The sequence below is a fragment of the Melanerpes formicivorus genome, unplaced genomic scaffold (assembly GCF_026170545.1).
Source record: "Melanerpes formicivorus ecotype bairdi unplaced genomic scaffold, bMelFor1.0.p_v2 SCAF_2, whole genome shotgun sequence".
NCBI classification, from domain to species: domain Eukaryota; kingdom Metazoa; phylum Chordata; class Aves; order Piciformes; family Picidae; genus Melanerpes; species Melanerpes formicivorus.
The window spans coordinates 33,553,309-33,577,421 of record NW_027142354.1 but is presented as its reverse complement, the minus strand read 5'-3'; the positions used below and the strand labels follow the sequence as shown (position 1 = coordinate 33,577,421).

General features: G+C 42.9%; 1 protein-coding gene across 1 annotated transcript in view; it reads right to left on the bottom strand.

Annotated features, from left to right (window-relative positions):
• KIF26B (kinesin family member 26B) overlaps positions 1-24,113 on the bottom strand; it is a 329,942-nt gene that overhangs the window by 28,905 nt on the left and 276,924 nt on the right. The window contains exon 11 of the mRNA XM_068155679.1: positions 566-728. Coding sequence (XP_068011780.1) covers positions 566-728 — 163 coding nt within the window. The remainder of the gene's footprint in view (positions 1-565; positions 729-24,113) is intronic.

Here is a 24,113-nt window from a genome sequence, read left to right as displayed (position 1 = left end):
CACTTATCTCTCCTCAGTCCATTGACAAAAACAGTTTTGTCAATCCAGAGGCTATCAATTCAAATGGAATGCATAAAATTCACTTGTGCCCAGCTCACACCATAATACGTACAGAAGGAACCCAGACTCTAAAACATGAAGGTGGATACAAGCCCATCTTCATTCTACTTCCTGAAGAATCTATCACCTGTATTTAGAAGCAGTGGGAATAAAAGGGGCATCCTTTAACTCTACAGCAGTTTCATCCCTTATTATTTCATTAGCACAAAGAGCATAACTGAAAATAAATGCTCTTGGACAGCTATATTGTTAAATGAGGCCAGCTTACAAATCTGCTATAGCACATATGTCTGAACTGACTCCTCTGTCTGAAGCTGAGGCATTAACCCTTCCTAGCCTCTGCTATGTGCTCTAAGCCACTTGCCTAGGACAGGGTATATACATACGTACCTTGGAAATGACAAATTATTTTGTTACATGCTACTCTACCCTACTAAGGATCTTTCAGGGTGATTCTTCCTCCTTCCTCCACCATTACAAAAAACAGAGTTATACATTGTCTTACCTTAGTTTTCTTTTTCTTCATCCTGAGGACCCTTGATGCAATCTGGATGGTGGACAGTGTTTCAGTGTAGTTCCCTGCAGCGGCTGAAATGTGAGCTATCATTGTGGTGCGGCAGTTCATATTCCCCAAGGACTCTCGAAGCAACATGGTGAGCTTGCTGTCTCTGCAAAATAAAATGAATTAAAACTACATTAGCGAGCAAGGCTTCATTTTGACCATCATGATGTGACTTGGGTCTCAGCAAGACTTTTTTATCCTCTTTTTAATGGAATCCTAATTAGTTTCCTTCCTCAGTTTACACTTTTGTGTCTGCAGCAGAGCATGCTGAAAGACCCTGGACTACAGTTTAAACTTCCTCCTTCTGCTCAGTTCCCTCTTTCTGCTTTCCTCTGGCCTTAGTCCTTCTGCACTGTTACCACTGCCAATATAGAGATGTAGACCAGCACTGGAGACTAACTGTCAAGGAGCCACTGCAACAAACATCAACTGCTACCCTTCCGTGCACAGTGTGCAAGCAAGCTCTGGCAAGGCTTGGGAGGACAAAAGGGCAATAGGTTAGATTACAGGACCCAAAATTTTTCTTTCCTTCTAGGTCACTGTGTAATTCAATAATAATAGTTAAATCACTAAAATTAATTTTGAATGATGCTGACAAAACACAAAACAACCAACCCTTAAGACACTGCACAATTGTTCTTTCATTTTAGATCTTCTATTCCACTGAGACAGAAATAAAATATACTGTTCTTGTCATTTACTCTATTGTTCAGTATAGGGTAGCTACTGAAATTCTGATGCCTTATTGTAGGGCTGTCTGTCACTGGACTAAGCACCTTACTTCTAACAGCATAATGATGCACAGGGAACATTTTTGTAGGAGTGGTCTGATCCTGTAGTCAGAAACGCACAATGCAATTTTTAAAGAAAGCTTTAGCTACAAGGTGCACAGGTCAGCTGGATGGTTAGTTGGGAAATGGCATCCTCTTGAAGAGAATCTCTCCCACACTAAAAATTGTGGATAATAATTACGTATGGATAAAAGCAAAGACAGCAACAGGCTGATATTTACCTATTGCTAAAATCATTACTTTTACTGCTGTAATGATAGGATAAAATTCAGTGGCTGGGGATCATATTTTGGGGGCTCATGGTTTGATATTTGTTAATGACCTATGGTGCATATGTGCCGTTGGTTGTCCACTTAACATTTAAAGCTCACAGGAATTCTTCATAAAGCTGCAGCTGCTGGGAACTGAATCTATGCCTACTGGATGGGGCTGGCAGACAAACACCAAAATTTTTGAAGCTCTGTTTTTATGACTGAGTAAACAACAGCATTTGGGATGCATATTTTGATGCATCTAGCAAATTTTCTAGGGAGCTCATAAATTGTGCTTCTGAGATTTCCAGTACTGAGAGTTCAGCTAGGCTAGCAAGATTGTTTCAGGATTTCTGCCTCCATCTGCCTCAGACACTCTGAAGTCAGTCTGGTGTCTTTAACAAGCAAAGATCCATAAAGCCTATACTGAAACAGCCTCACTCATTTCACTTGTGACCCAAGGCTGCTTTGAATCCACAGCTCCAGATTTAATAGGCTGCTGTATCTATCTCAGGTTAGTGGCCCTCCTTTCCATTAAGAAATAATTAAGATGTCAAATTTTGCACATCAGTTACTGCCACTCCAATGCAGAGTTATGTGGAAATTATTAACATCTGCACAAAAAATCAATAACAAGCCTTTCATTTGCTAGTGCTTCTATCATAGCAAAACATGAGATGGCAGAGGTAAGAGCAAAAGAATCCATTCTGAATGTGTAGGTCTCCTGAGAATACGTAACCCTGCAGCCAGCATCAGCACACTGCGGCATGGCTCTCCTGGAGGGAGATGCATTATGAATATAAAACAATCTGGGCCATCTGCCTTGTATTGAAATACACATTTGCAGAAAGAATGGCGATACAGAGGAAATACCTTTTCTATCATTCAAATGATCCTCTGACCTATATTAGTTAAGAACTAAAAGGGAGATTTTTTTTAGGATTAAACCCTGAAACCTAGCAGCAAAAGAGCTGAGCCAATACTGATTTCTAATTTCAGAGTTTGCTCATTCAGCACAGTCTGTACCATGACTATCAACTTCACTTTGCACTTAGATAAAATACCTAGCCTCATGTCGTATTACACACTGATTTTGAAAAAGGCGGGCGGGGGGGGTGGGGGTGGGAAGACAATTTGTAAGCACAGACTTTTGTCAGTTCTGGACATTGTCATAAGACAAGTTCACATGTTCACTGATCTCTCACAATAGCCTAACTTCTAAAGGAAAGAAAGAAAATCAAAGAGAGCATAATCACACCAAAATGTGTGGCTTAATTTTTAACTCACCCTATCCTCATCAAGTAAAATATTGGTAAAATATTCTGGATGTGTCACTGAAATCTGCTTGACCAACAGTATAAGATATAAAATAGATGCTTTGTTCTTATGAATGCTGACATGACATTTCTGCATGGTGGGAAAAAAAAAAAAAGGGCTCTGAATTGTTTCATTAGGTGATTCATGAGCTGGTATTTGCAAAAGCAAAATTTCCTGTGGAAGTTTTACAAAGAAAAGATCTGCACTTCCGCACTGGAAGAGAAAGAAGACTTTTGTTGATCTTCTGGCTGTGTAAACTAATATAAGACACGGGAAATTTTGGAAGAAGCTCACTGAAAGCTGCTGCTGGATGGTTGCTGCTCATTGTATTTAAGCAGAGACTGGTTTGCACACCTCTGCAAGAGAGACGTGTGGCAGTGCTTCAGTGAGCACTGTATTCGTTTATTTCTTCTCTTCTGAGACCTTCCCATGCAAACTGGGATCAGTATAAATTAGTACTTCCACTAGCCCAGTAAAAAGGAAAAATGTGTCTCTTCATGTTCCTCTTCTACACATCTGTATTTTTATTCCTCTTGAATAAAATGATTCCTCATGAATGATTAATTATACACAGATTCAAACAACACAAGGTCTTACACTGAAGAATGATCATGACACATTTCCTTGGACAAGGCATAAATCCCAATTGCCTATATGCACTAAGTCAAAGTCTTTAATTTCATGACTGGATACTATTCTTCTGCTAGACCTCTGCCTCAGTCACTGTACAGTATAAGTAGTGCTCACTGAACAAGAATTTATTCAGTCTTTCATTTAATGACCTTTTACTGTGTGAACCTGTGCCTCATCTACTGTTTGGACTACATAAACTCAGCTCTGAATCCAGAGTCACTGATTTCTTCAAAGACTTTTTTTTTTTTTCTCCTGTGGAGCTCATCAATGCAGTATCTGATGAATGCCTCTGAGATGATGTTTATAATCCTCTGATAATACCTGCAGCATTGAAGACTTCAGTAAGTATGGGTGTTTGACCTGAAGTACTGATCTTTCAGAATATGGGGCATTATATGGTCTTTTGTATTCAAAGTACAGCTAACTACAGCTAACTTAGACTTCTCTTGCAGAGAAAATGGGGCAGCTGGTTCTCAGTCTGGGTACCCAGAAAAAGAGGAAAATATATTTAATAACACATCTAAAATTTTTAGAAATAGATTGGTAGAGCTAGTTCTAAAAGTGGTACCAGCTCCCTTCAGAGTACCTCATGAAATCATAGAATGGTTTGGGTTGGAAAGGACCTCCAAAGGTCATCTAGTCCAGCCTCCTTGCAGTGAACAGAGACATCCTCCATTAGATTGGGTTGCCCAGAGCCCTGTCAAACCTGGCCTTGACTATCTCCTAGGACTGGGTCTCAATTACTTCCCTAGGCAACCTGTTCCCTTCTCTTTCTCAGCCCTCAGTCTCATTTTCCATACACCTTTCAAATTCTACTACAAATTAGGGAAGTAATTTATTGACAATGACCACATCACAGTACAATCATGATTCATTTCTAAAGTATGTTATTTATCTGCCTTGAAAAAGATGACAACATGGGGGGGGTGGGGGGTGGAGAGGTTGTCCTGCAAAGTCAACAACACATGTGGCCAAAGTAAGTTTGCCAGGTCAACCTTAATTTTGACAGTTTCTGACCCCTGTAGTGGTTGATTTCACAATCTGAATGCTATTATCACATATATTTAATGTAATTTTGTATAAAATTGTATTTGCACTTCAGTGAGACATCGGCAAGCCTGGAGCCTCCCCAGAGCCTCCCTATGTATTAAACAGCCTCAACTACTGAGCTAGCTGACTACCAGAAGGCAGTACCTGAGTGTCACCTTTTATATGGACAAGCAGTAGAGAAGGAGGACATGACTCACAATTTATCATGAGATTTTGCTAGTATTTGGTCTAGTCATGAGGTCTGTGTTGATAGGCTGGACTCGATGATCCTCATGATCTCTTCCAACCTTAGTTATACTTTCATACTGTGATACTATTTGCTGCTTACAGAAAAGCAATGAGAATCAGGAACATCACAATCCTTCTTGAGCTGTAGGACAGCTGCATTCTCATGTATTCAGATCTTTTTGGCCATGCTCTCTGTCCTCAGACAATCCTGTTCTTGTCTACCAGCATCTAATTTGGGCTTTTCTCATCCAATCTCATCCAACCTTCTTACTCATTCTCATTCCCGTAATATGACTCTGATCCGCAGTGCCTCATATAAACAGCCCAGCAGAGTGACATTTTCATCCTGCTGTGGTTGTTCTAACCAGCTACACCACACTTTGCTAGTCTCCAGTTTCACTGCTAGCCACTCTCAGTATTAATCTCCTTTTCCCTCACCTCTTGATATCACTAACATCCACCAGTGTCACTGCCTGACCTCCAAAGTCCCTTTCCTCACTTGATTTCCCCCAGCTAATACCTAACTGAGGGAACCCATAACCCCAACATAATTTAGCATAGCTGACTGCATCATGCTGCTCAGGTGAGGGTGTGGGGGCATAGCATGATCAGTGCTGTTTTGGATCTTCCTCTGTCAGGTCCTTCAGCTTTGAGAATGTGTGCAAGAAATGTATTTGAAGTGAGCTACACAGAAAATCAGTAAATGGTGACTGCTTTTGATTAGTGCTGAAAAATAGAAAATTCATTAACATAAAAAATGAAACAATAAATATTATGACAGGGAAATTTGTGGGAGATTTCATTGTGCAGCACCTCATTCTCTGTATGGGAAAGGCAAACACAGAACCATTACACAAAACAAGAAAGGAGATCCAGGTAAAGCCTTGGAATAATTATTTTTCTGTGGAACTATTTAGCCAAATCCATTACATGTTTGGTTTGGTTTGGCTTTTTCCTCCACCTTAACAATAAACATTTCCTTTGTCTTCCCGTTCCTCTCACCCCACTGGTACAAGGATTTTGGCCATTCAGTTGGCAATATCAGCACCATCAGGAATAGAAATAACAGCGCTCCATGAGGGATACAATCCAGTACTAAGCCTTAGGACATGCAAGAGCATGTGTTTGTGCTCTCTATTAATTGTATGCCTCAGTGTCTTCCTAGGCACTTGACAAAAAGGAGTAAGTTGTCAACTCCCTCAAGGTGTTATTGTTACAGGATCAGATGATGTATGCCCTCAGGTGTCTTGTAATCTAATATTTACGGAGGTATGCCAAAGGAAAAATCTTAAATAACTGTGGCAGTTATTTTCAATCATGAGGTCTCAGCTTTGCTCCCTTCTGCAGATGCACTGCTTTGTTCATAGTAATACCTGCCTGCATAGCAAGGGAACCACATGAATACTCCATTTGGTTTTGGCTTATATTGCTTGCAAATAACCTCTTCAGAAGACAGTTTAAAAGGCACAAACCTAACAGCGGATGTTACAGGTGTGTAACAGCTGAGTTCATGATGAACCAGTATAGTTTGCTTAGCTGTATCTTTCCTTTTTGTTAATAATTTTGATAGAAGGATAGAGGAAATGGGAGAAATGTGTGTAGGCACAGGCAAAATGAGGCCATCTGGAGTAAGAAAGCCCTTGGTGGTTCAGCCATGTAAGCCTAGCTTTGTTAGCAGAATGAAGCGAGTCAGCTGAAGAAAGATGGGTAAGGTGTTGGAACTTTAACCTGGGGAATCCTTCACCTGGTGAAATGAGGCATTGGGGAAATAATGAACTTGTTCCAGGTGGAAGCTGACTAATAAAGCAAAGTGGGAATCTCTACTGCCATTGCAGTTAGTTATCTGGTATGAGGTACACCAGTACAACCCAAAGAGCTGTGCTCACTGGACAGGGAAAGTAGGAATCAGCTGAAAGGACTACACTGTGGGGCTTGTGTATGGGGAAAATCACCACCACATCTGGAAGGGATGTGACACTGCAGCAGGCAAAAACAGGACAAAGGTATTGCTGCAAGTGAGTATGGGATAATGGGGACTAATACTTGAATTCTAACATTACCAAATATGTATAAAATGTAGGGAGTTCCTCTCTATAATTTCTGTCTTAAGAACCAAACTATGCATATTTTATACTGCAGAACAATCTTTGTCTGTGACAACATAAAAGCATGTGGCACCAAAGATAGGAAAGAAAATTAATGACAGCACAAGAGCCCAAATGGCTGCAACTACTCTGTCTCCTTGAACTGAACTGGCCCTCTCACCACAGGAGGGGCTCATTCAAGAGCTTTGGCTTTTGTATAAAAGTTGTTACCAAGCAATCTATGAAACAGCCAAGATGTATCCTGTTATCCAAAACCTACATAAAAGTTGCCTGTTCTTTGGAGGTCCGACTCATTTCAGCAATTCAAGCTGATCCATTGTAGAACTACCTCACAATAAAGCAGCTGCTATCATATGGTACGTCTGCTTCTACCTATATATTAAGGAACACACGATTTCTGACATTGCCAGCTCAGGTCTGAGCTGCACATCACTGTACTACTCTTGGGGAAGCACACAGAAAGATGCCTCCTCTGTCTTCTGATTTCTTCCTTGAGTAACCAGTGGGCTTAAAGCAGCATGAGCTTCATTTAAATAATTCAACCAAGAAAGAAATGTTCCTCATAGTCATTGTCCCAGCTACAAGAACTTATGTGGTTTGGTACAGGTGCAATTCTCACTTTGGCAATGACAAACTGAAGCCATAAACCCTAATTTGCAGGCCAAATACTATCCAAATGAGAGATCAAAGACACAGATGTACTTAAAAGTCACAAGTGCAAGTGTTGGGGTGAGAGGCAGGAGGTGGATGGAAGATGTTTTAAGACAGAGGACTGCAATGAAAATAGGCAAAATGATCCATTTCTCCTCTGTTCTACAACTCCCAGCACAAAGCCCAACATTATTCACAAGCAACCATTAAAAATACACAAACAAAGCTCAAAGGCAATCAAAAAGGAAAAGGATCCTAGTGGCCTGTATCATTACAGTGCCAGCTCCCAGTAAATTCTAACTGAAAAACAGGAGCTCAATTAATCCAGAAACCAATTAGGCTCAGCAGCTCTGGGCTGGAGTTGCAGCCAGATTCCTCCAAATCAGCAATGCCACTGGTTAAGAAAACTTACACAATAAATAGATTGATTTACAGAAAAAAAAAAAAATCTCACAACCAGATGATCCAAATTTTAAATAATTTAATGACTTTTAACACACTTTGTGATAACTTCTACTGAGGTACATTGAGAAACAGAAGGAAAAAGGCTTCCTTCCCACCATGCCCCTTCTTGTTTGGTTCCCTTACTTGGAAACATTACAACGATCACAAGTTTGGCTCAGCTTATCTCTGTGAAGCCATTTGATTGCTTCATATGAGAATGCAACAGTTGTATCTGCTATGGAACAGTGACTGCAACAGCTAAGCAGCCTGCCTGCCTGCCTCTCCTTGGGGCTGCCTGCCTGCTTCTGGCAGCACAGCCAGGGGTTTGGGAAGAGAAAGAATCACAAAATCCTAGAATGTTAGGGGATGTAAAGGACCTCAAAAGATCATCCAGTCCAACCCCCTTGCCAGAGCAGGATCACCTATACCAGATCTGGCTCATGGTCATCCTTCTACCCACCAGGACCCCCAGGTCCTTTTCCCCTTCACTACTCTCCAACAGTTCAGTCCCCAACCTACACGGGACTGTTCTTTCCCAGGTGCAAGACTACACTTGCCCTTGTTGAATTTCATTACATTTCTCCCTGCCTAATTTTCCAGCCTAAGTGTCACTGAATGGCAGCACAACCTTCTGGTGTGTCAGCCACTCCACCCACTTTTGTGTCATCAGTAAACTTGCGGACAGTGCACTCTGTGCCCTCAAAGTGTGGAGAGCAGCTGATCAGCAACTCTGCTGGTGGGGCAGCAATAGGAGAAAACATAGCAAGAAAGAAACATGAGGAAAGATCCCCTGAAAACATCCTGAGGCCATGTTCTGGAAACCATCTTCACACCAGCCCTTCTGATGGCTAATATTGGCATAAGCACAGCAAACCAACACCCAAAAAGGGCATTTCCAACCCTCCATTAGCATCAATTTGCTCCCATTGCTCAGCATGGTTGCTTGCAACGACGCTGCTCCCAATGCCCTCCCAGGGTCAAGCAGAAGGGCAATTAAAGTGGGGCTCTTCACTCTGCATTCAAGAGTCTAAGGAAGCAGAGCATTTTTCAGAAGGCCTCGGCCCCATGCAGCTCAGCAGCTGCCAGTGTTATCAGCTGGGTTCACGTGCGCTGAAGAGACACCATTTGCGACAGCCTTTGCAGAGAGGGCAGGGCAGTGGCAACCTCAACTCCCCTTTCAGCACAAACACTTGCTTATCAGACAACCATAACTGCTGTGTCACCCACTCCCAGGCAGCAAGGTGAGCATTTTGGCTGCTGCCCTGGTGAACACACAATAGTAAATTTGGAGGGGGCCTGAATCAGGCTTTTACAGATGTAGCAACTAGATAATAAAATACTAACTCTGAAATCAAATACATGGCAATGAAGCTAAAATGTGGAAGCACAGGTGGTTTTATGATGACATTTTTGACAGCACAGGGGCAAACATAGCAACTACTGTAGGGCAGTGGGAATTTTGTCATCTATAAACACAGGCACAAGAATACTGTTTGGTTCTCACACTCCATCATACTTTATTCACAAAGGACTGCAAATAAGACCCAAGGGAGCCTAGTCCTCATGCAAGTACTATGTATTGTAAGTAAAAGTGGCCAAATTAATATGTAATTATTTTCTATATATTTTTTTCCTATTTAAATCACTTGCAGATATATTGGATCAAATGTATTTATACTGTGCAGCAATTTAAAATATTAATAATGTTCATACATTTTTTATGCTATCTGAATTTTTGCTCCCCCTTTAAATGGATTCTTCTGTTTATCTTGCTTATTATAATAGCATTAATAAGACAAGCTCCTCAGTAGGCTCTTAATATCTCCAACACTTCAGAGATCTTTTAATAGCCTGTGACAGCAGAGGAACTCAAACTTCCTAATTGTTACACAGCTTGCATTTTCACGTGAGGTAACCACAGCATGCTGTAGAGTTCTGCAGGTATTTATTATGCGCAGAAAAACAACAATTTTTACTGAAAATGTATTTCTACATTAATAGCTGCCTCTCCACGAGGTTGATACTCAGAAACAGTACACGACTGCTGATGCTTGTATGTATTTAGTTCTACATTACGAAAAGACATCTACTAAAGAGTTAGCTGTTCAGAAGCACTAAAATTTTCAAAGACAAGCTGAGCCAGTCTTTCATAAAAAGCTCCTTTCAACCTTCAACCGTCTTTTAAAAAGTCTCAAACTGGACTCATTTATAATGTTCCTGGTAGGTCTCTTTTCTGTTTACAAAGGCACTGCTGAAGGTCAGAAATTCCTGTAGCTGAAAATAGCTGAGGCTGCAAGAATATTTTGGCAAAGTACTCATTCTAGTCTCACACTCACTTCTTGGCATCTGCTCTTGAATTTAGACAGAGACAGACTACTAGAAAGACATTTGGCCTGAATCAGTATGGTCATTCTTACATTCTTAGTGTTAGCTTACAGTGGTTTACAGCAATGTTCTTTAGCCTCCTTCCTAAATCTCCTCTTCCTGCTTGCTGTGCTCTCTTAAGGATAAGGAAAAGCGTACCTCAGCATCCAATGAACCTAACTCTGGTTGGTGTGTCTGGAGACACAAGAGAGGCCAAGAAGACAGACAGTCATTCTCTTAAGAAGAGGGCATGGACAGCAATCACAGAAGAAGGAAAAAAGAAAAACACATTGTTCGATTGTGTGAATCTTACCCCTGCTGTGACTGTCATCAAAGTGAAACTGATACTTGGGGTGAGGTGAAAGTGTGAAGTACTAGCTGCTGCCCCTACCCAGTACAGAGAATTATATACTCCTCCTTTAAAATTCTTAAAAACATTAGGTCTTCTTTGCACTGCTCTCACACACTTCCATTTCAAAGCAGCACACCAGAAGCCATCTACTCTCCTGTTTAGCCATGCTCCCCTTTGATTTTCATTGCACTCACTCCCCAATGATGAGAATGCTCCTGCCACATGTAGAGACACCACTTACATTCCCCTTCTCACACTTGCTCAATTCCCTGTATCTATTTGTGTATGCAAGACAAATTGAATCAAATCTTTTCTCATATAAGAAGCTATTCTGCTTCTGATGCCTATCTTTCTTGTACTTATTACAGTCTGGACTTTCCCTATGTTAAATCAAATTGGAAATGGCCAATTAAATGTCGAATTAAGAAAATGTATTTAGATGACTGGCAATGAGATGGTGTGATCATGTATGCTTCAGCTTCTGGGGAGGTGGCTAAATATCTCTTAAAGCACGAATGCCAGGGCAAGCCCTGCTCATGGAGCATGTCGGGCTTCATGGTTTTGAAGAACAACATTGTGCATGGCAGTCATTCTCACTATCAGCTACTGAGGACAGACAGGACATTTCCTGTATCAGCATTATGAGAGTAATTAAAGTCACCTAATTATATCTATGCAATGACAAAATCTGAGCTAACAGCGCGTGGCTGAAGAGAGAGGAGGCAGCTTGAGGAGTGCAGCTCTGGGAGTTTGGCTTTTGGCTTTGATTCCCTTGCTTTTCAGGCGGTCAGGGGCTGGTGGCTCGGGACCTCCCGAAGAGAGGAAGAGGGGCAGGGGGCTCGGATTGCATACCTGTCGGAGGGCAGTGACGTAGCTGGGGGAGGGGTTGCCGCGGAGACCGCGCGCAAACCAAACAGAACCCAGCGCGTGGCTGCAGAGAGAGGAGGCAGCTTGAGGAGCGCAGCTCAGCTCAGCCCAGCTCAGCTCAGCTCAGCCTTCGCACTGACAGGGGGGAAAAAAAAAAAAAAAGCCGTGTGGAGAGGGTGGTTACTGCAAGATGGTCACCACTAGAGCAAAGGCTAACAGAAGGACAGTGGGCACCCAAACAGAGACCACACACAAGCATGCAGATGTTCAGGTAGGTGGCTGCAGTGAGTGCTGGAGCCTGGCACTCGATATGGAGGCTGGAGGGAGCAGCTCCTGTTTCAGGTGTGAGCAGGTCAGTGATCTGATGAGCATGGTGGTCAAACTAAAAGAAGAGGTGGAAAGGCTAAGAGCTAGAAGAGATGGCGAGCAGAAAATTGACGATTCCCATAATGTAATCTCTTCTAAACCAGAACAGGGGGTAACACTTAGGGGAACAGGGAGTTTGATACCTTCCCAGAAGCAAGATCCTCAACCTCCCTGTAGTAACCCACATGAGCAGGGCCAATGGGAACAGGTCTCTGCCCGATGGAAGAAATGCAAATGAAGGAAGTCTGCTCCTGTGAGCAGCACGCTGCCTCCAGTGCAGTTACAGAACAGGTATGAGGCTCTGCAGGAGGAACAGGTCATTGGTAAGGTCGAGGACCCAAGAAGGTCAGAAGCTGCACCAATGACAGGTTGCCTCAGGCCAGCCATCAAAACTTACCCAGAAAAGAAACCTCGCAGGGTCATCGTCATAGGAGACTCCCTACTGAGGGGAACAGAGGGCCCAATATGCAGACCAGACCAATTTCATAGAGCGGTCAGCTGCCTCCCTGGTGCCCAAGTAAAAGACGTTGTAGATAGAATTCCCAACCTCGTGAGTCCTTCAGACTACTACCCACTGCTGGTCTTTCAGGTGGGCAGTGACGATGTAACAATGAGAGGCTCACAATCTATTAAAAAAGACTTCAGAACCTTAGGGCAAATGCTAAAGGGATCAGGGGCTCAAGTCGTGTTCTCTGCCATCCCTCTAACGTCAGCAATGGATGAGGACACACTGAGGAAGGGCCGACAGATCAATTCATGGCTCAGGGGCTGGTGCCATCGACAGGGCTTTGGGTTCCACAATCATGGATTGGTTTTCAAGGCACCTGAGCTGAAAACAACTTATGGGACACACTTGTCCCAGAGGGGGATAAGAATCCTGGGGCAGGAATTGGCAGGGCTCATTGATAGGGCTTTAAACTAGATTTGAAGGGGGAAGGGGTTAATAGTCTCCTGCTGGCTGGTGACAAACAGAGGGGCAGCTCACCAGCAGTAGAGAGAAGGAGAGCTGATAAGGGCTCTCAACTTGCTGCCCTGAGGCAAGCCACAAATGATCCAGCAGGACATTCTGTGGAAACCGAGGGGATTTGGCACAAGAGGAGGACAGGGCCAGCCCAGCTGAAGTGCTTCTATGCGAATGCGCGCAGCTTGGGCAACAAACAGGATGAGTTAAGGGCCACGGTGCTGCTGGGATGCCACGACATAGTGGCTGTTACTGAAACTTGGTGGGATGAATCCCATGACTGGGATGTAGGGATAGATGGGTATAAACTCTTTAGGAAGGATAGGCAGGGAAGGAGAGGAGGAGGTGTTGCCCTCTATGTCAATAGCCAGTTGGAATCAGTGGAGCTCCAACTGGGGAGGGATGATAAGCTAGTTGAGAGTGTATGGGTTAAAATTAAAGGCAGGACAGGGGAAGGAGATATTACTGTGGGGGTCTCCTACAGGCCACCTGACCAGCAGATCCAAGCAGATGAGGCCCTCCATAGGCAAATAGAAGCGGCTTCCAGGTCACATGCCCTGGTCCTCATGGGTGATTTCAACCACCTGGACATCTGCTGGAGGGACAACACAGCAAGGCACCAGCAATCCAGGATGTTCCTGGAATGCATAGAAGACAACTTCCTCCTCCAAATGGTAGAGGAACCAACAAGAAATGGTGCTATGCTGGACCTTGTCCTCACCAACAGGGAAGGGCTGGTAATCAATGTGAGGCTCATAGACAGCCTTGGCTGCAGTGACCATGAAGCAGTTGAATTTAACATCCTCAGGGCAATCAGGAGGAAGTATTCCAAGCTCACGACCCTAGACTTTAGGCGTGCAGATTTTGATCACTTCAGGGATCTGATAGCCGAAGTGTCGTGGGACAAAGCCCTGGAGGGAAGAGGGACCCAGGACAGCTGGTCAGTATTCAAGGACCACCTCCTCTGTGTCCAGGAGCTCTGTATACCAACAAAGAGAAAAGCAGGTAAGAATGCTAGGAGGCCTGCCTGGATGGGCAAGGAGCTACTGGACACACTATTACTTAAAAGGAAACTCTACAGGAAGTGGAGAGAAGGACAGGTAGAACAGGGGGGATATAAGGAAGCTGCCCGAGCAGCAAGAGTCCTGGTTAGGAAAGCCAAAGCAGAGTTTGAATTGAATCTAGCCAGGGAGATTAAAGGGAACACTAAGAACTTTTACAGGTATATTAATGGGAAGAAGAAGACTAGGGAAGGTGTGGGCCCCCTCAGAAAGGAAAATGGTGACATGGTCACAAGTGATGAGGAAAAGGCTGAGGTACTTAATAACTTCTTTACCTCAGTCTTCACTGCAAGGGCCTCTAGCCACACTCCTGATGTTATGGAAGTCAAAGCCAGGGACAGGGAGGAAGAACTGCCCATTGTAAGTGCAGATCAGGTTCGTGATCATCTGAAGAACCTGAAAGTGTTCAAGTCCATGGGACCCGACAGGATACACCCACGGGTACTGAGAGAACTGGCAGATGAGGTTGCTAAACCCCTCTCTATTATATTTCAAAAGTCATGGCAATCTGGTGAAGTCCCCACAGACTGGAAAAGGGGAAAAATTGCCCCCATCTTCAAAAAGGGTAAGAAGGAGGAACCAGGGAACTACAGGCCAGTCAGTCTCACCTCCGTGCCTGGAAAGATCATGGAGCAGATCCTCCTGGAGTCACTACTCGCTCAAAAGAATAGTGAAGAGGTGATTGGGAACAGTCAGCATGTCTTTGCCAAGGGCAAATCCTGCCTGACCAACCTGGTGGCCTTCTATGAGCAGGTGACAAAATTAATAGATGAGGGGCGAGCAACTGATGTCATTTACCTGGACCTGAGCAAAGCCTTCGACACTGTCCCGCACCACATCCTGGTCTCCAAACTGGTGACACATGGGTTTGATGGGTGGACCACTAGATGGATAAGGAACTGGCTTGATGGCCACACCCAAAGAGTGGCTATCAATGGCTCCATGTCCCAGTGGAGGCCAGTGACAAGCGGAGTCCCTCAGGGATCAGTCCTGGGACCTGTCTTATTCAACATCTTTGTGGGTGACATGGACAGTGGCATTGAGTGCACCCTCAGCAAGTTTGCTGATGACACCAAGCTGTGTGGTGCAGCAGACATGCTGGAGGGAAGGGAGGCCATCCAGAGGGACCTTGACAGGCTGAAGAGGTGGGCACAAGCCAACCTCAGGAGGTTCAATAAGAGCAAGTGCAGGGTCCTGTATCTGGGTCGAGGCAATCCCAGGCACAAATACAGGCTGGGCAGTGACTGGCTGGAAAGCAGCCCTGAGGAGAGAGACTTGGGGGTGCTGGTGGACAAAAAGCTCAACATGAGCTCTCAATGTGCACTTGCAGCCCGCAAAGCCAATCAGATCCTGGGCTGCATCAGGAGAAGTGTGGCTAGCAGGTCGAGGGAGGTGATCCTCCCCCTCTACTCAGCCCTGGTGAGACCCCACCTGGAGTACTGTGTCCAGTTCTGGAGCCCCTATTACAAGAGGGATGTGGAGGTGCTGGAACGTGTCCAGAGAAGGGCCACAAGGATGATCAGAGGGCTGGAGCACCTCTCCTATGAGGACAGACTGAAGGAGTTGGGGCTGTTCAGTCTGCAGAAGAGAAGGCTCCGAGGTGACCGAATTGTGGCCTTCCAGTATCTGAAGGGGGCCTACAGGAAGGCTGGGGAAGGACTTCTCAGGATCTCAGGTAGTGACAGGACTAGGGGGAATGGAATGAAGCTGGAGGTGGGGAGATTCAGGCTAGATGTGAGGAGAAGGTTCTTCACCATGAGAGTGGTGAAACCCTGGAATGGGTTGTCAAGGGAGGTGGTCGAGGCCCCGTCCCTGGAGGTGTTTAAGACCAGGCTGGATGAGGCTCTGTCCAGCCTGATCTAGTGTGGGGTGTCCCTGCCCATGGCAGGGGGGTTGGAACTAGATGATCCGTGTGGTCCCTTCCAACCCTGAATGAAACTATGAAACTATGTCAAGTTAGCCAGGCTTTAAAGTCTCTTATGTCCTGGGGCTTAGATTATTCCTGCTTTATAATTTTTCAGATACGTGTTATGATTATATGTCAAACTAATTCTGTGGGAGAACAGCAGTTCCTGAATGAACACAGACTAAATACAATCAATAACAAATAAGAGTTAAAATCATCATTTGTCAATATTTTCCAGTACTTCAGACTTTTTTTTTTTTTGCACTGTATGACATATTAAATAATTAATAAGTAGTTTAAAGGTCCTGCTCTGTTTTCAAAGCTGTTACCTGTACCAATTAAAATAATACATAAATAAAATAATGCCCCAAAAGGAACCAAGCAAGTTTTGACAAGGCATGAATCTTGCCTCAGCACAGCAGATTTGCATATAATGTAGCTAAGAGGTGGTTTTGACCCAAGCATATATAATTGACTCTTAACTTGTCATATATAAAGAGAAGCTTTTTTTTTATGTTAGTGTTTTTGATGCAGTGTAATTCCAAGAAACACCAACTAGCTACCAAATGCTGACAACTTGCACTTATCACTAGGCTAGATACGAACTACAACACATTACCACAGCGCATCAGCTCATTACCAATCTAGTTTTCGTAGCTAATCTTTTCTACTAATTTTTATTTAGGGACTTTCTGGCCAGCTTCTCTGAAAATTATATGCTAATGATCTGAACAGAATGGAGAGCTTTAAATGGCAACAAGGGAGAAAACAAGAATTCTGTTTGATCTCTTTATGTCATGATAGATGCCGTTTAATCAATTAGCATAGCAGAACATACCATTCCATTTCAGACCTGGCAAATAGAAAACTGAAAAGGATGAGAGCTTCACACATCTCTAGACCTTCTTCAGCACATAAAAGAGCATCATATATCAGAGAATGTTTAGGAGCACAGTCACTGAGACGGCAAACAAGATGCTCTTTCATGGGGTCTTTTGCAAGCCTACCATAGTGCATTGCCAAGACTGTGACTGCTGCTAGTAGTGACATCATGTCAGAGACAGGGTTACAATGCTGTGCACTGTGAAGATGTCAGGCAGCAGGATGGCCCAAAAAGCATCCTGGGGTGCCTGATGCCAGGTAAACCTCCAGGAGGTTTAATACGGGGCTCTGGGCCACTGGAATGCCCCAGAACAAGAAATGTAGCTTCCAATTCTGTCTGTCTCCTTCTCCCCCACATGCTTGAGATTTTAAAAGTATTTCAGAAACTGCAGACAGAATTCAGATTCTGAATACCACAGACTAAAGATACTGCAGCAGTAACGATGACTGCTTCACGGTTATTTGCTAGAAGTATACAACAAATAAAAATTACTTCTGAAATATATGAGATAAACAAGAAAAAGAAAATGAGGTTTCATAACATTACCACTTATTAATGAGTGCAAAGGGTTAAATGTAGGAACAGGTAGGAAACTATATTTGATCCACATTCTGTAAAGGTTTAATTAAGAGCATGATGAAACATTACAATTCTATGTTTAACAATTAAATAGTTTGAGAGCAATGACAGAAATATTTGAGAAGCAGCGCAAGATGACATTTAGAGGCTATCTCATTTCGTCCAATCTATCTGCGCTGAAATTTCTTTCTGAAGACAGTGAGATCCACCCAACAATATCAACATTGTGTCCTATGCTTGCTCCTACTCTAAGTCAAAAATAGAGACGGTCGAAATGCACACTAATGACTTGAAAGGCAAATGATGTCAGTAAATCAACTCCTTCAAACACACCCATTGCTGGTCTATACTTGTGCAACTCAAAATTTGTATAATGGCAGAAAACAGTATGCTGAGCAAGTTCTCAACACTCATCTAGCCCTGATCTTAAGACAGTAAGTGTATAGCCTTGATCTGCAAGATGTTTGACCTTTTTCCTAAACATGTCGGTAGGGAATTTTTCTTCCTATTAGGGGCAAAAGGAGCAAGAGTCCCTCAGGATTCCCCTTCTTGGAACCTGCAGAAAAAGGACTAAAGGTTCACAGCTCCCTGCCCATCTTTCTAGATCTCCAAAAGAATGTTATCTACTTAAATATGCAAAGGTTTGCAGATTTAACTGCCAGAAATGTTTCAATATGAACATAATCAGAACATGGGGCTGGGAGATGTTAATTCAGTATAAGAAATGAGCCAGAAGGAAAAAGCACCATATCTATTCCTATCACATATTATGAGATTAACCAAGGAGAACTTAACTCTTGCATTCAGGTTTCACAAAATGCAGTGAAAGGTCATACAGGAAGCATATACTTATCATACTTATCTCTTTCTGTGTTTAAGACAATAATCATTAGTAAATTTTATTAGATGACTTCTGGCACAACACAATTGTGCTTCCAAATTGTGCAGTTTTAAAAAGGAACTAGTATGAAGCTTCAGTTACTATCACAATTAATGGATAATACATAGAGAAGAATACAGAATTAATTAGGTTTTATATGGATTACATATTAGATATTAGTTGGGAGTACTTGTATTTCTATACTTTTGGGAGACGAAATAAGGTGAAGTGATACACTGGTAATACTTATCATGAAGCGTAGACTTAGTTGTTGTATATCTACATGGATATGAACATAAAATTATTAAGAAAGTTCTGATAATCAGGGTAGTTTCAAAAGGCAGATGACATAGCTCTTTTATGCATAAAATGCTAGTCAAAGTAACTCTCACATACCCACCCTATTCCTGCTAGAGCTGAATATTATCTCACTATAATTTCAGACACAGTTTGCACTATTCTTTCTTCAGAGCCCACAATGAAATGCTCCCTGTTGAAAAGATGTGGTATTTTGTTGTTATTCTCCTCAGATTTTGTTCTCTGGTCACAAAGGACTTCACCAGTTGTGTAATCTACTTGATGGTTATGTTTGATACACACAAATGATTGCAGGTAAAGAGGCCCACAGAGGACTTAAATCAAGAGTAGCTCAAAACCAACAAAACCCACTGATTGTAATGCCATTATACAGCACATAGCCATTCAAAATGGCAGTAGTCACCTAACAAGAGAATGAAAATCTGTTCCTGGCTTAGTGGGCTTATTTTATATCCTGTATGATACAAAGATCCAAAGGTTACCAAAGCACAGCCTCCCTTTTCCTGCAAAACACACTCCACAATAAGCAGCCTTAGTCCTTGGCTGAATAAAACACCATCCTGGAGCACAATGTGGTTGGGTGCACAACTGGTTCTCTTTCACAGACACTCTTTTCATATACACTGATCAGAGTCAAATCTTATTCAGTTTTGGTCCTCCATCAGCCTCTTTCACATCAGTTACCTTCTATTCTCTTTGACACACGAACCAATGTCCACACATGAGGTTGATAAGCAGGTTCCAGGAGGTGCATGTTGACATTGTCCCAAGCTTTGGAAATTCTTCCTTTTTGTTTGTTTGGCTGGCCTTTTTTGGTCATACAGTACATGCCAATGGGGTAGCAGACATAGATACTGTATCTTCCTGTCCTCTTGCAAAGGCATGTGAATTCAAAGTGCATCTCACAGAGCCTGTGAAAATTGTTGCTTTCAAGAGCAGAAATGCAGTCCAGGAGTACAAAAAGTTCTGCTACTTTGCTTATAGCTGGAGGCAGACATGGAAATTGTGTTTAATCCTTGAAAGCCAGCTCTGAGGAGATTCAGGTCACATTTGCACAAAGATGATGAGATGCTTTTAAAAGCACACCTTATGAGTGGCATTTTTTCTCCATCTGTCTCCAAGTTCAGTGGTGCAGGTGCCTAGTGCAGTCTAAGCTGCCCAAATGGACTGGCACACCCAACATGGGAGCTATGAGAGAACTCTACCCTCTGAAACTTCCCCTGAAGGCAGGCAAAACACCTGGGAAAGCTGCAGGCCATGCAAGCTGCCTACAAAGAGGGCAGTAGGAGACATACTTCAGAGAGAGCATCCACTCCTGCAAAAGAGTGTAAATACTGTGCGTCCTTTTCCAAGCCCCCAAATCACTTCACATCTATAACAGCTCCCTTTTGTCTCCCCTTTGTTCTATTTATAGAGACTGGAGACTGTAACTCCATAAATCCCAGGTTTACAACAGCTGTCACCATTATTCTGCTACCCAGCTCTTTGAAAGCAGCCATACCAAAGGGAGTCAGAAGGGATGATATTTCTTACAGTCATGGACATATGTATTGTCACTATTTTCAAAATGAGTGAAAATTTCTGCCCAAGAGCTCAAATTAATCAATAGAGAGAGATACAATTTAGTAGCTTCCCTCAAAAATAACACATTGGAAAATAACTTTAAACAAGGAAGAACAGTTTTGTTACATAATAAAACAAAGTACAGCTAAACCAGTTAAACTTGCTATCTGAAACGAATTTTATTGGAGTCTTGTCACATATTGCTAAAAAGCATGTCACCTGATGGCACTTATAAACAAACCAACCCTAAAATTTAAAATAATCTAGTAGTATCATAGTATCAGTCAGGGTTGGAAGGGACCACACGGATCATCTAGTTCCAAACCCCTTGCCATGGACAGGGACACCCCACACTAGATCAGGCTGGACAGAGCCTCAGCCAGCCTGGTCTTAAACACCTCCAGGGATGGGGCCCCAACCACCTCCCTGGACAACCTATTCCAGGGTTTCACCACTCTCATGGTGAAGAACCTCCTCCTCACATCCAGCCTGAATCTCCCCACCTCCAGCTGCATTCTATTCCCCCTAGTCCTGTCACTACCTGACACCCTGAAAAGTCCCTCCCCAGCCTTCCTGTAGGCCCCCTTCAGATACTGGAAGGCCACAATTAGGTCACCTCGGAGCCTTCTCTTCTCCAGACTGAACAGCCCCAACTCCTTCAGTCTGTCCTCATAGGAGAGGTGCTCCAGCCCTCTGATCATCCTGGTGGCCCTTCTCTGGACATGTTCCAGCACGTCCATATCCCTCTTGTAATAGGGGCTCCAGAACTGGACGCAGTACTCCAGGTGGGGTCTCACCAGAGCTGAGTAGAGGGGGAGGATCACCTTTCTTGACCTGCTGGCCACACTTCTCTTGATGCAGCCCAGGATCTGATTGGCTTTCCAGGCTGCAAGTGCACATTGAGAGCTCATGTTGAGCTTCTCGTCCACCAGCACCCCCAAGTCTCTCTCCTCAGGGCTGCTTTCCAGCCAGTCACTGCCCAGCCTGGATTTGTGCCTGGGATTGCCTCGACCCAGATGCAGGACCCTGCACTTGCTCTTATTGAACCTCCTGAGGTTGGCTTGTGCCCACCTCTCCAGCCTGTCAAGGTCCCTCTGGATGGCCTCCCTTCCCTCCAGTGTGTCTGCTGCACCACACAGCTTGGTGTCATCAGCAAACTTGCTGAGGGTGCACTCAATGCCACTGTCCATGTCACCCACAAAGATGTTGAACAAGACAGGTCCCAGGACTGATCCCTGAGGGACTCCGCTTGTCACTGGCCTCCACTGGGACACAGACCCATTGACAGCCATCTAAGTTTGTTCTACAGCAGGAGAAAGGGCTAATTTTAATACTTTGGAAGATAGTTCTAACCAGTGTGCTTAACTCTAAAAAGTCAATGCATATTTTAGAAAATTCATTTCACGTCTGTTCATTGTGTACAGGCCTGGAGGCAACCACCAGTTGGAAAACTTTGATCATCTAGAAACTAGCTATCAGAAGAGCACAGGAGGATTGCCTTCATTGCTTTCCTCACAAACATGTTATGAAAATAAGAACTTCAATAAAATTTCATATGGAAAAAAAAAAAGACACCTTGCAATTGCAATGCCACTAAAATGCTCTTGAAGGAATAAGACAAACTGGATGAAATATTCTCTATTCACACAATTCTCTTCAAAGCTTCTAGGGCCTGGCACTCCACTGAGGGTGCGGTGTAAACAGAGTCCATGAAAAGAAAGAGCATGAAGAAAAAAGTGTTCAACTATTTCCATAGAGAATATAAACCAAGTTTTTGTTTATTTTTAAGTTAGGGTCTCAAACACTATTTATATGTATTAAAGAGGAAAAACAAATAGTCCTGCTTGTGCTGCTTCACTAGTCACAAATCTGTATTTATATGGCAAGTTCCTGTATAACCTTTTTGAGCTCCAAATTCACGGCCACAGACCCATTTATAACCAGTCAATAGATTATTGTACATTTCCAGTGTTCACATCCACCAGTTCCCATCAATCATATCCTTTACTATCCCAAACAAACTCAACACTCAGTAACACTTAACAACATGCTGCCTCTTTCAACAACTACGCTGTTACAATCCTGAGCATAAACTAGGTGTACAATATCCCTTAGCAAGGATTTGAGGATTATCTCATTTAATTAGATGTAAGCATGTTTTCTCATCTGTGGGCTTAAGCCCAAGGCCAATAAAAAGATTTCCATTTATTTACACTGAGTTTTGGATGAAGCACTGGGAGAAGTTGATTTTGCAATTCAAGGAAAAAGAAACTGGAAAGTGTAACTGCATGGTAAGGGAAGAAAAGTGGGTAACTGAGTTCAAACATCTGGCACAAATAGATTAGATATTCTATATCCTTGCAAGGGTAGGGTCTTGAGAGTAACAATCCAGATGACTTCTAGTTTTCAGACCCCTAAAAGTGGAGATTCTTGCAGACACGCTAGACTATGTCTTATTGTTTATTTGTATAACTGCCTGCCATGTGCAAGCACTTTCCAGAGAAGGATAGAGATAAATGATCACAATGGAAGTACAGCTATTGAAAATTATTAAATATTTGGCACCAGGGCTCTGCAGTGAAATTACACAAACCTAGTCCCTAACCAGTCTGGAATTGTTTATTATATAATTCTTAATTAATATTTGTTAGTTACATATTTGTTTTGCTGTTAAATCATTCTACCAATGTAGTATTCACTTCAGCTCTTGGGAATTTTTTCTATTCAGTAACAGGAATTGCTGTTAGCATGCTTTCAACTTTATACTTCTCCTTATTACTTACAGATAAGAAATCATTCTGCTACTTTGACTCAAAAGAAACAATTCTCTCTTCCTATGCATATTCACATCCTTGAAATACTAGAGAGCAATTGCCTTTACCCCTCTCAGCAGTCTCCTTTTCCCTGCAGATATGAAGCTTTATTTCTTGCAGGTGAGTAACCCTTTCATCTCAGGCCCATCTCAATACTTTTTGCTTTTCTCTTGAATTTTCCCCAGACTGTGACCTCTTCTTAGCAATGAGGTGGCCAACTCCAAACAGTGGGCTATTTACTGGCACTATAAAAAGAAAAGCTATTCTCTTTGGTTATCTGCAGCAGCATGTCTCTGCTCTCTTGCCAGTTACACTGGTTTTCTGGAGAGAAAGAGGGATCAGTTGGTAAACGAAAGTTAATTTCACAGATCATACCAACATTCAAGAAAATGAAGATAACCAAAAATGTGAACTAGTAAGGCTAACAAGTATTACTATGAGCTTTTGGATAATTTGCTGCATTGCACCAGAGCCAGTTATTCCAAGAATATGACTATGTAAAAATTGTTCAATTATACATGAAATGCATTATCATCACATTTCCACCAGAGAAAATGTATTAATGTTCAATTGAGCCTGAACTAGTGGTGAAATAGGTGAGAATAAATTGCTGGATACCCTCACTGAAGGTTCAAAATGGCATTTTAATGAAGTACAGATTAATTTGTACATGAAATCACCACAATGGTCTATTTGGTCCCACTCAAGTTATATTGCAGTAATAAGTTCACGCTACTGGATTGCTTATTCACTTCCAGTCATGCCTGTGCTGGCCCAGGACCAAAGTAGTGTCTTTCCATGATGCAGATACCTGCTGCTGATAGGAATGGCTATCAGTAATTGCTGTTACATCTGACTGCAAATCACAAGCACTTCCCTTCTCATTTCATTTTGCAGTCCATAATTATTTGCTTGCTACAGTATCTGTAAAGTGGTCATTTTCGGAACAGATCAAAGACCATTGAGAGAGCTAGCTCACAAAGCCCAACTCTTCCCATTTGAACACTTATGCAGAACAGAAGCATGTCAGCCAAAATGTGCTGTAAAACTGGTGTAACAGGGGATCAGGGTCAGAGTATGCAATACACTTGCTTACATCTGCTCCACA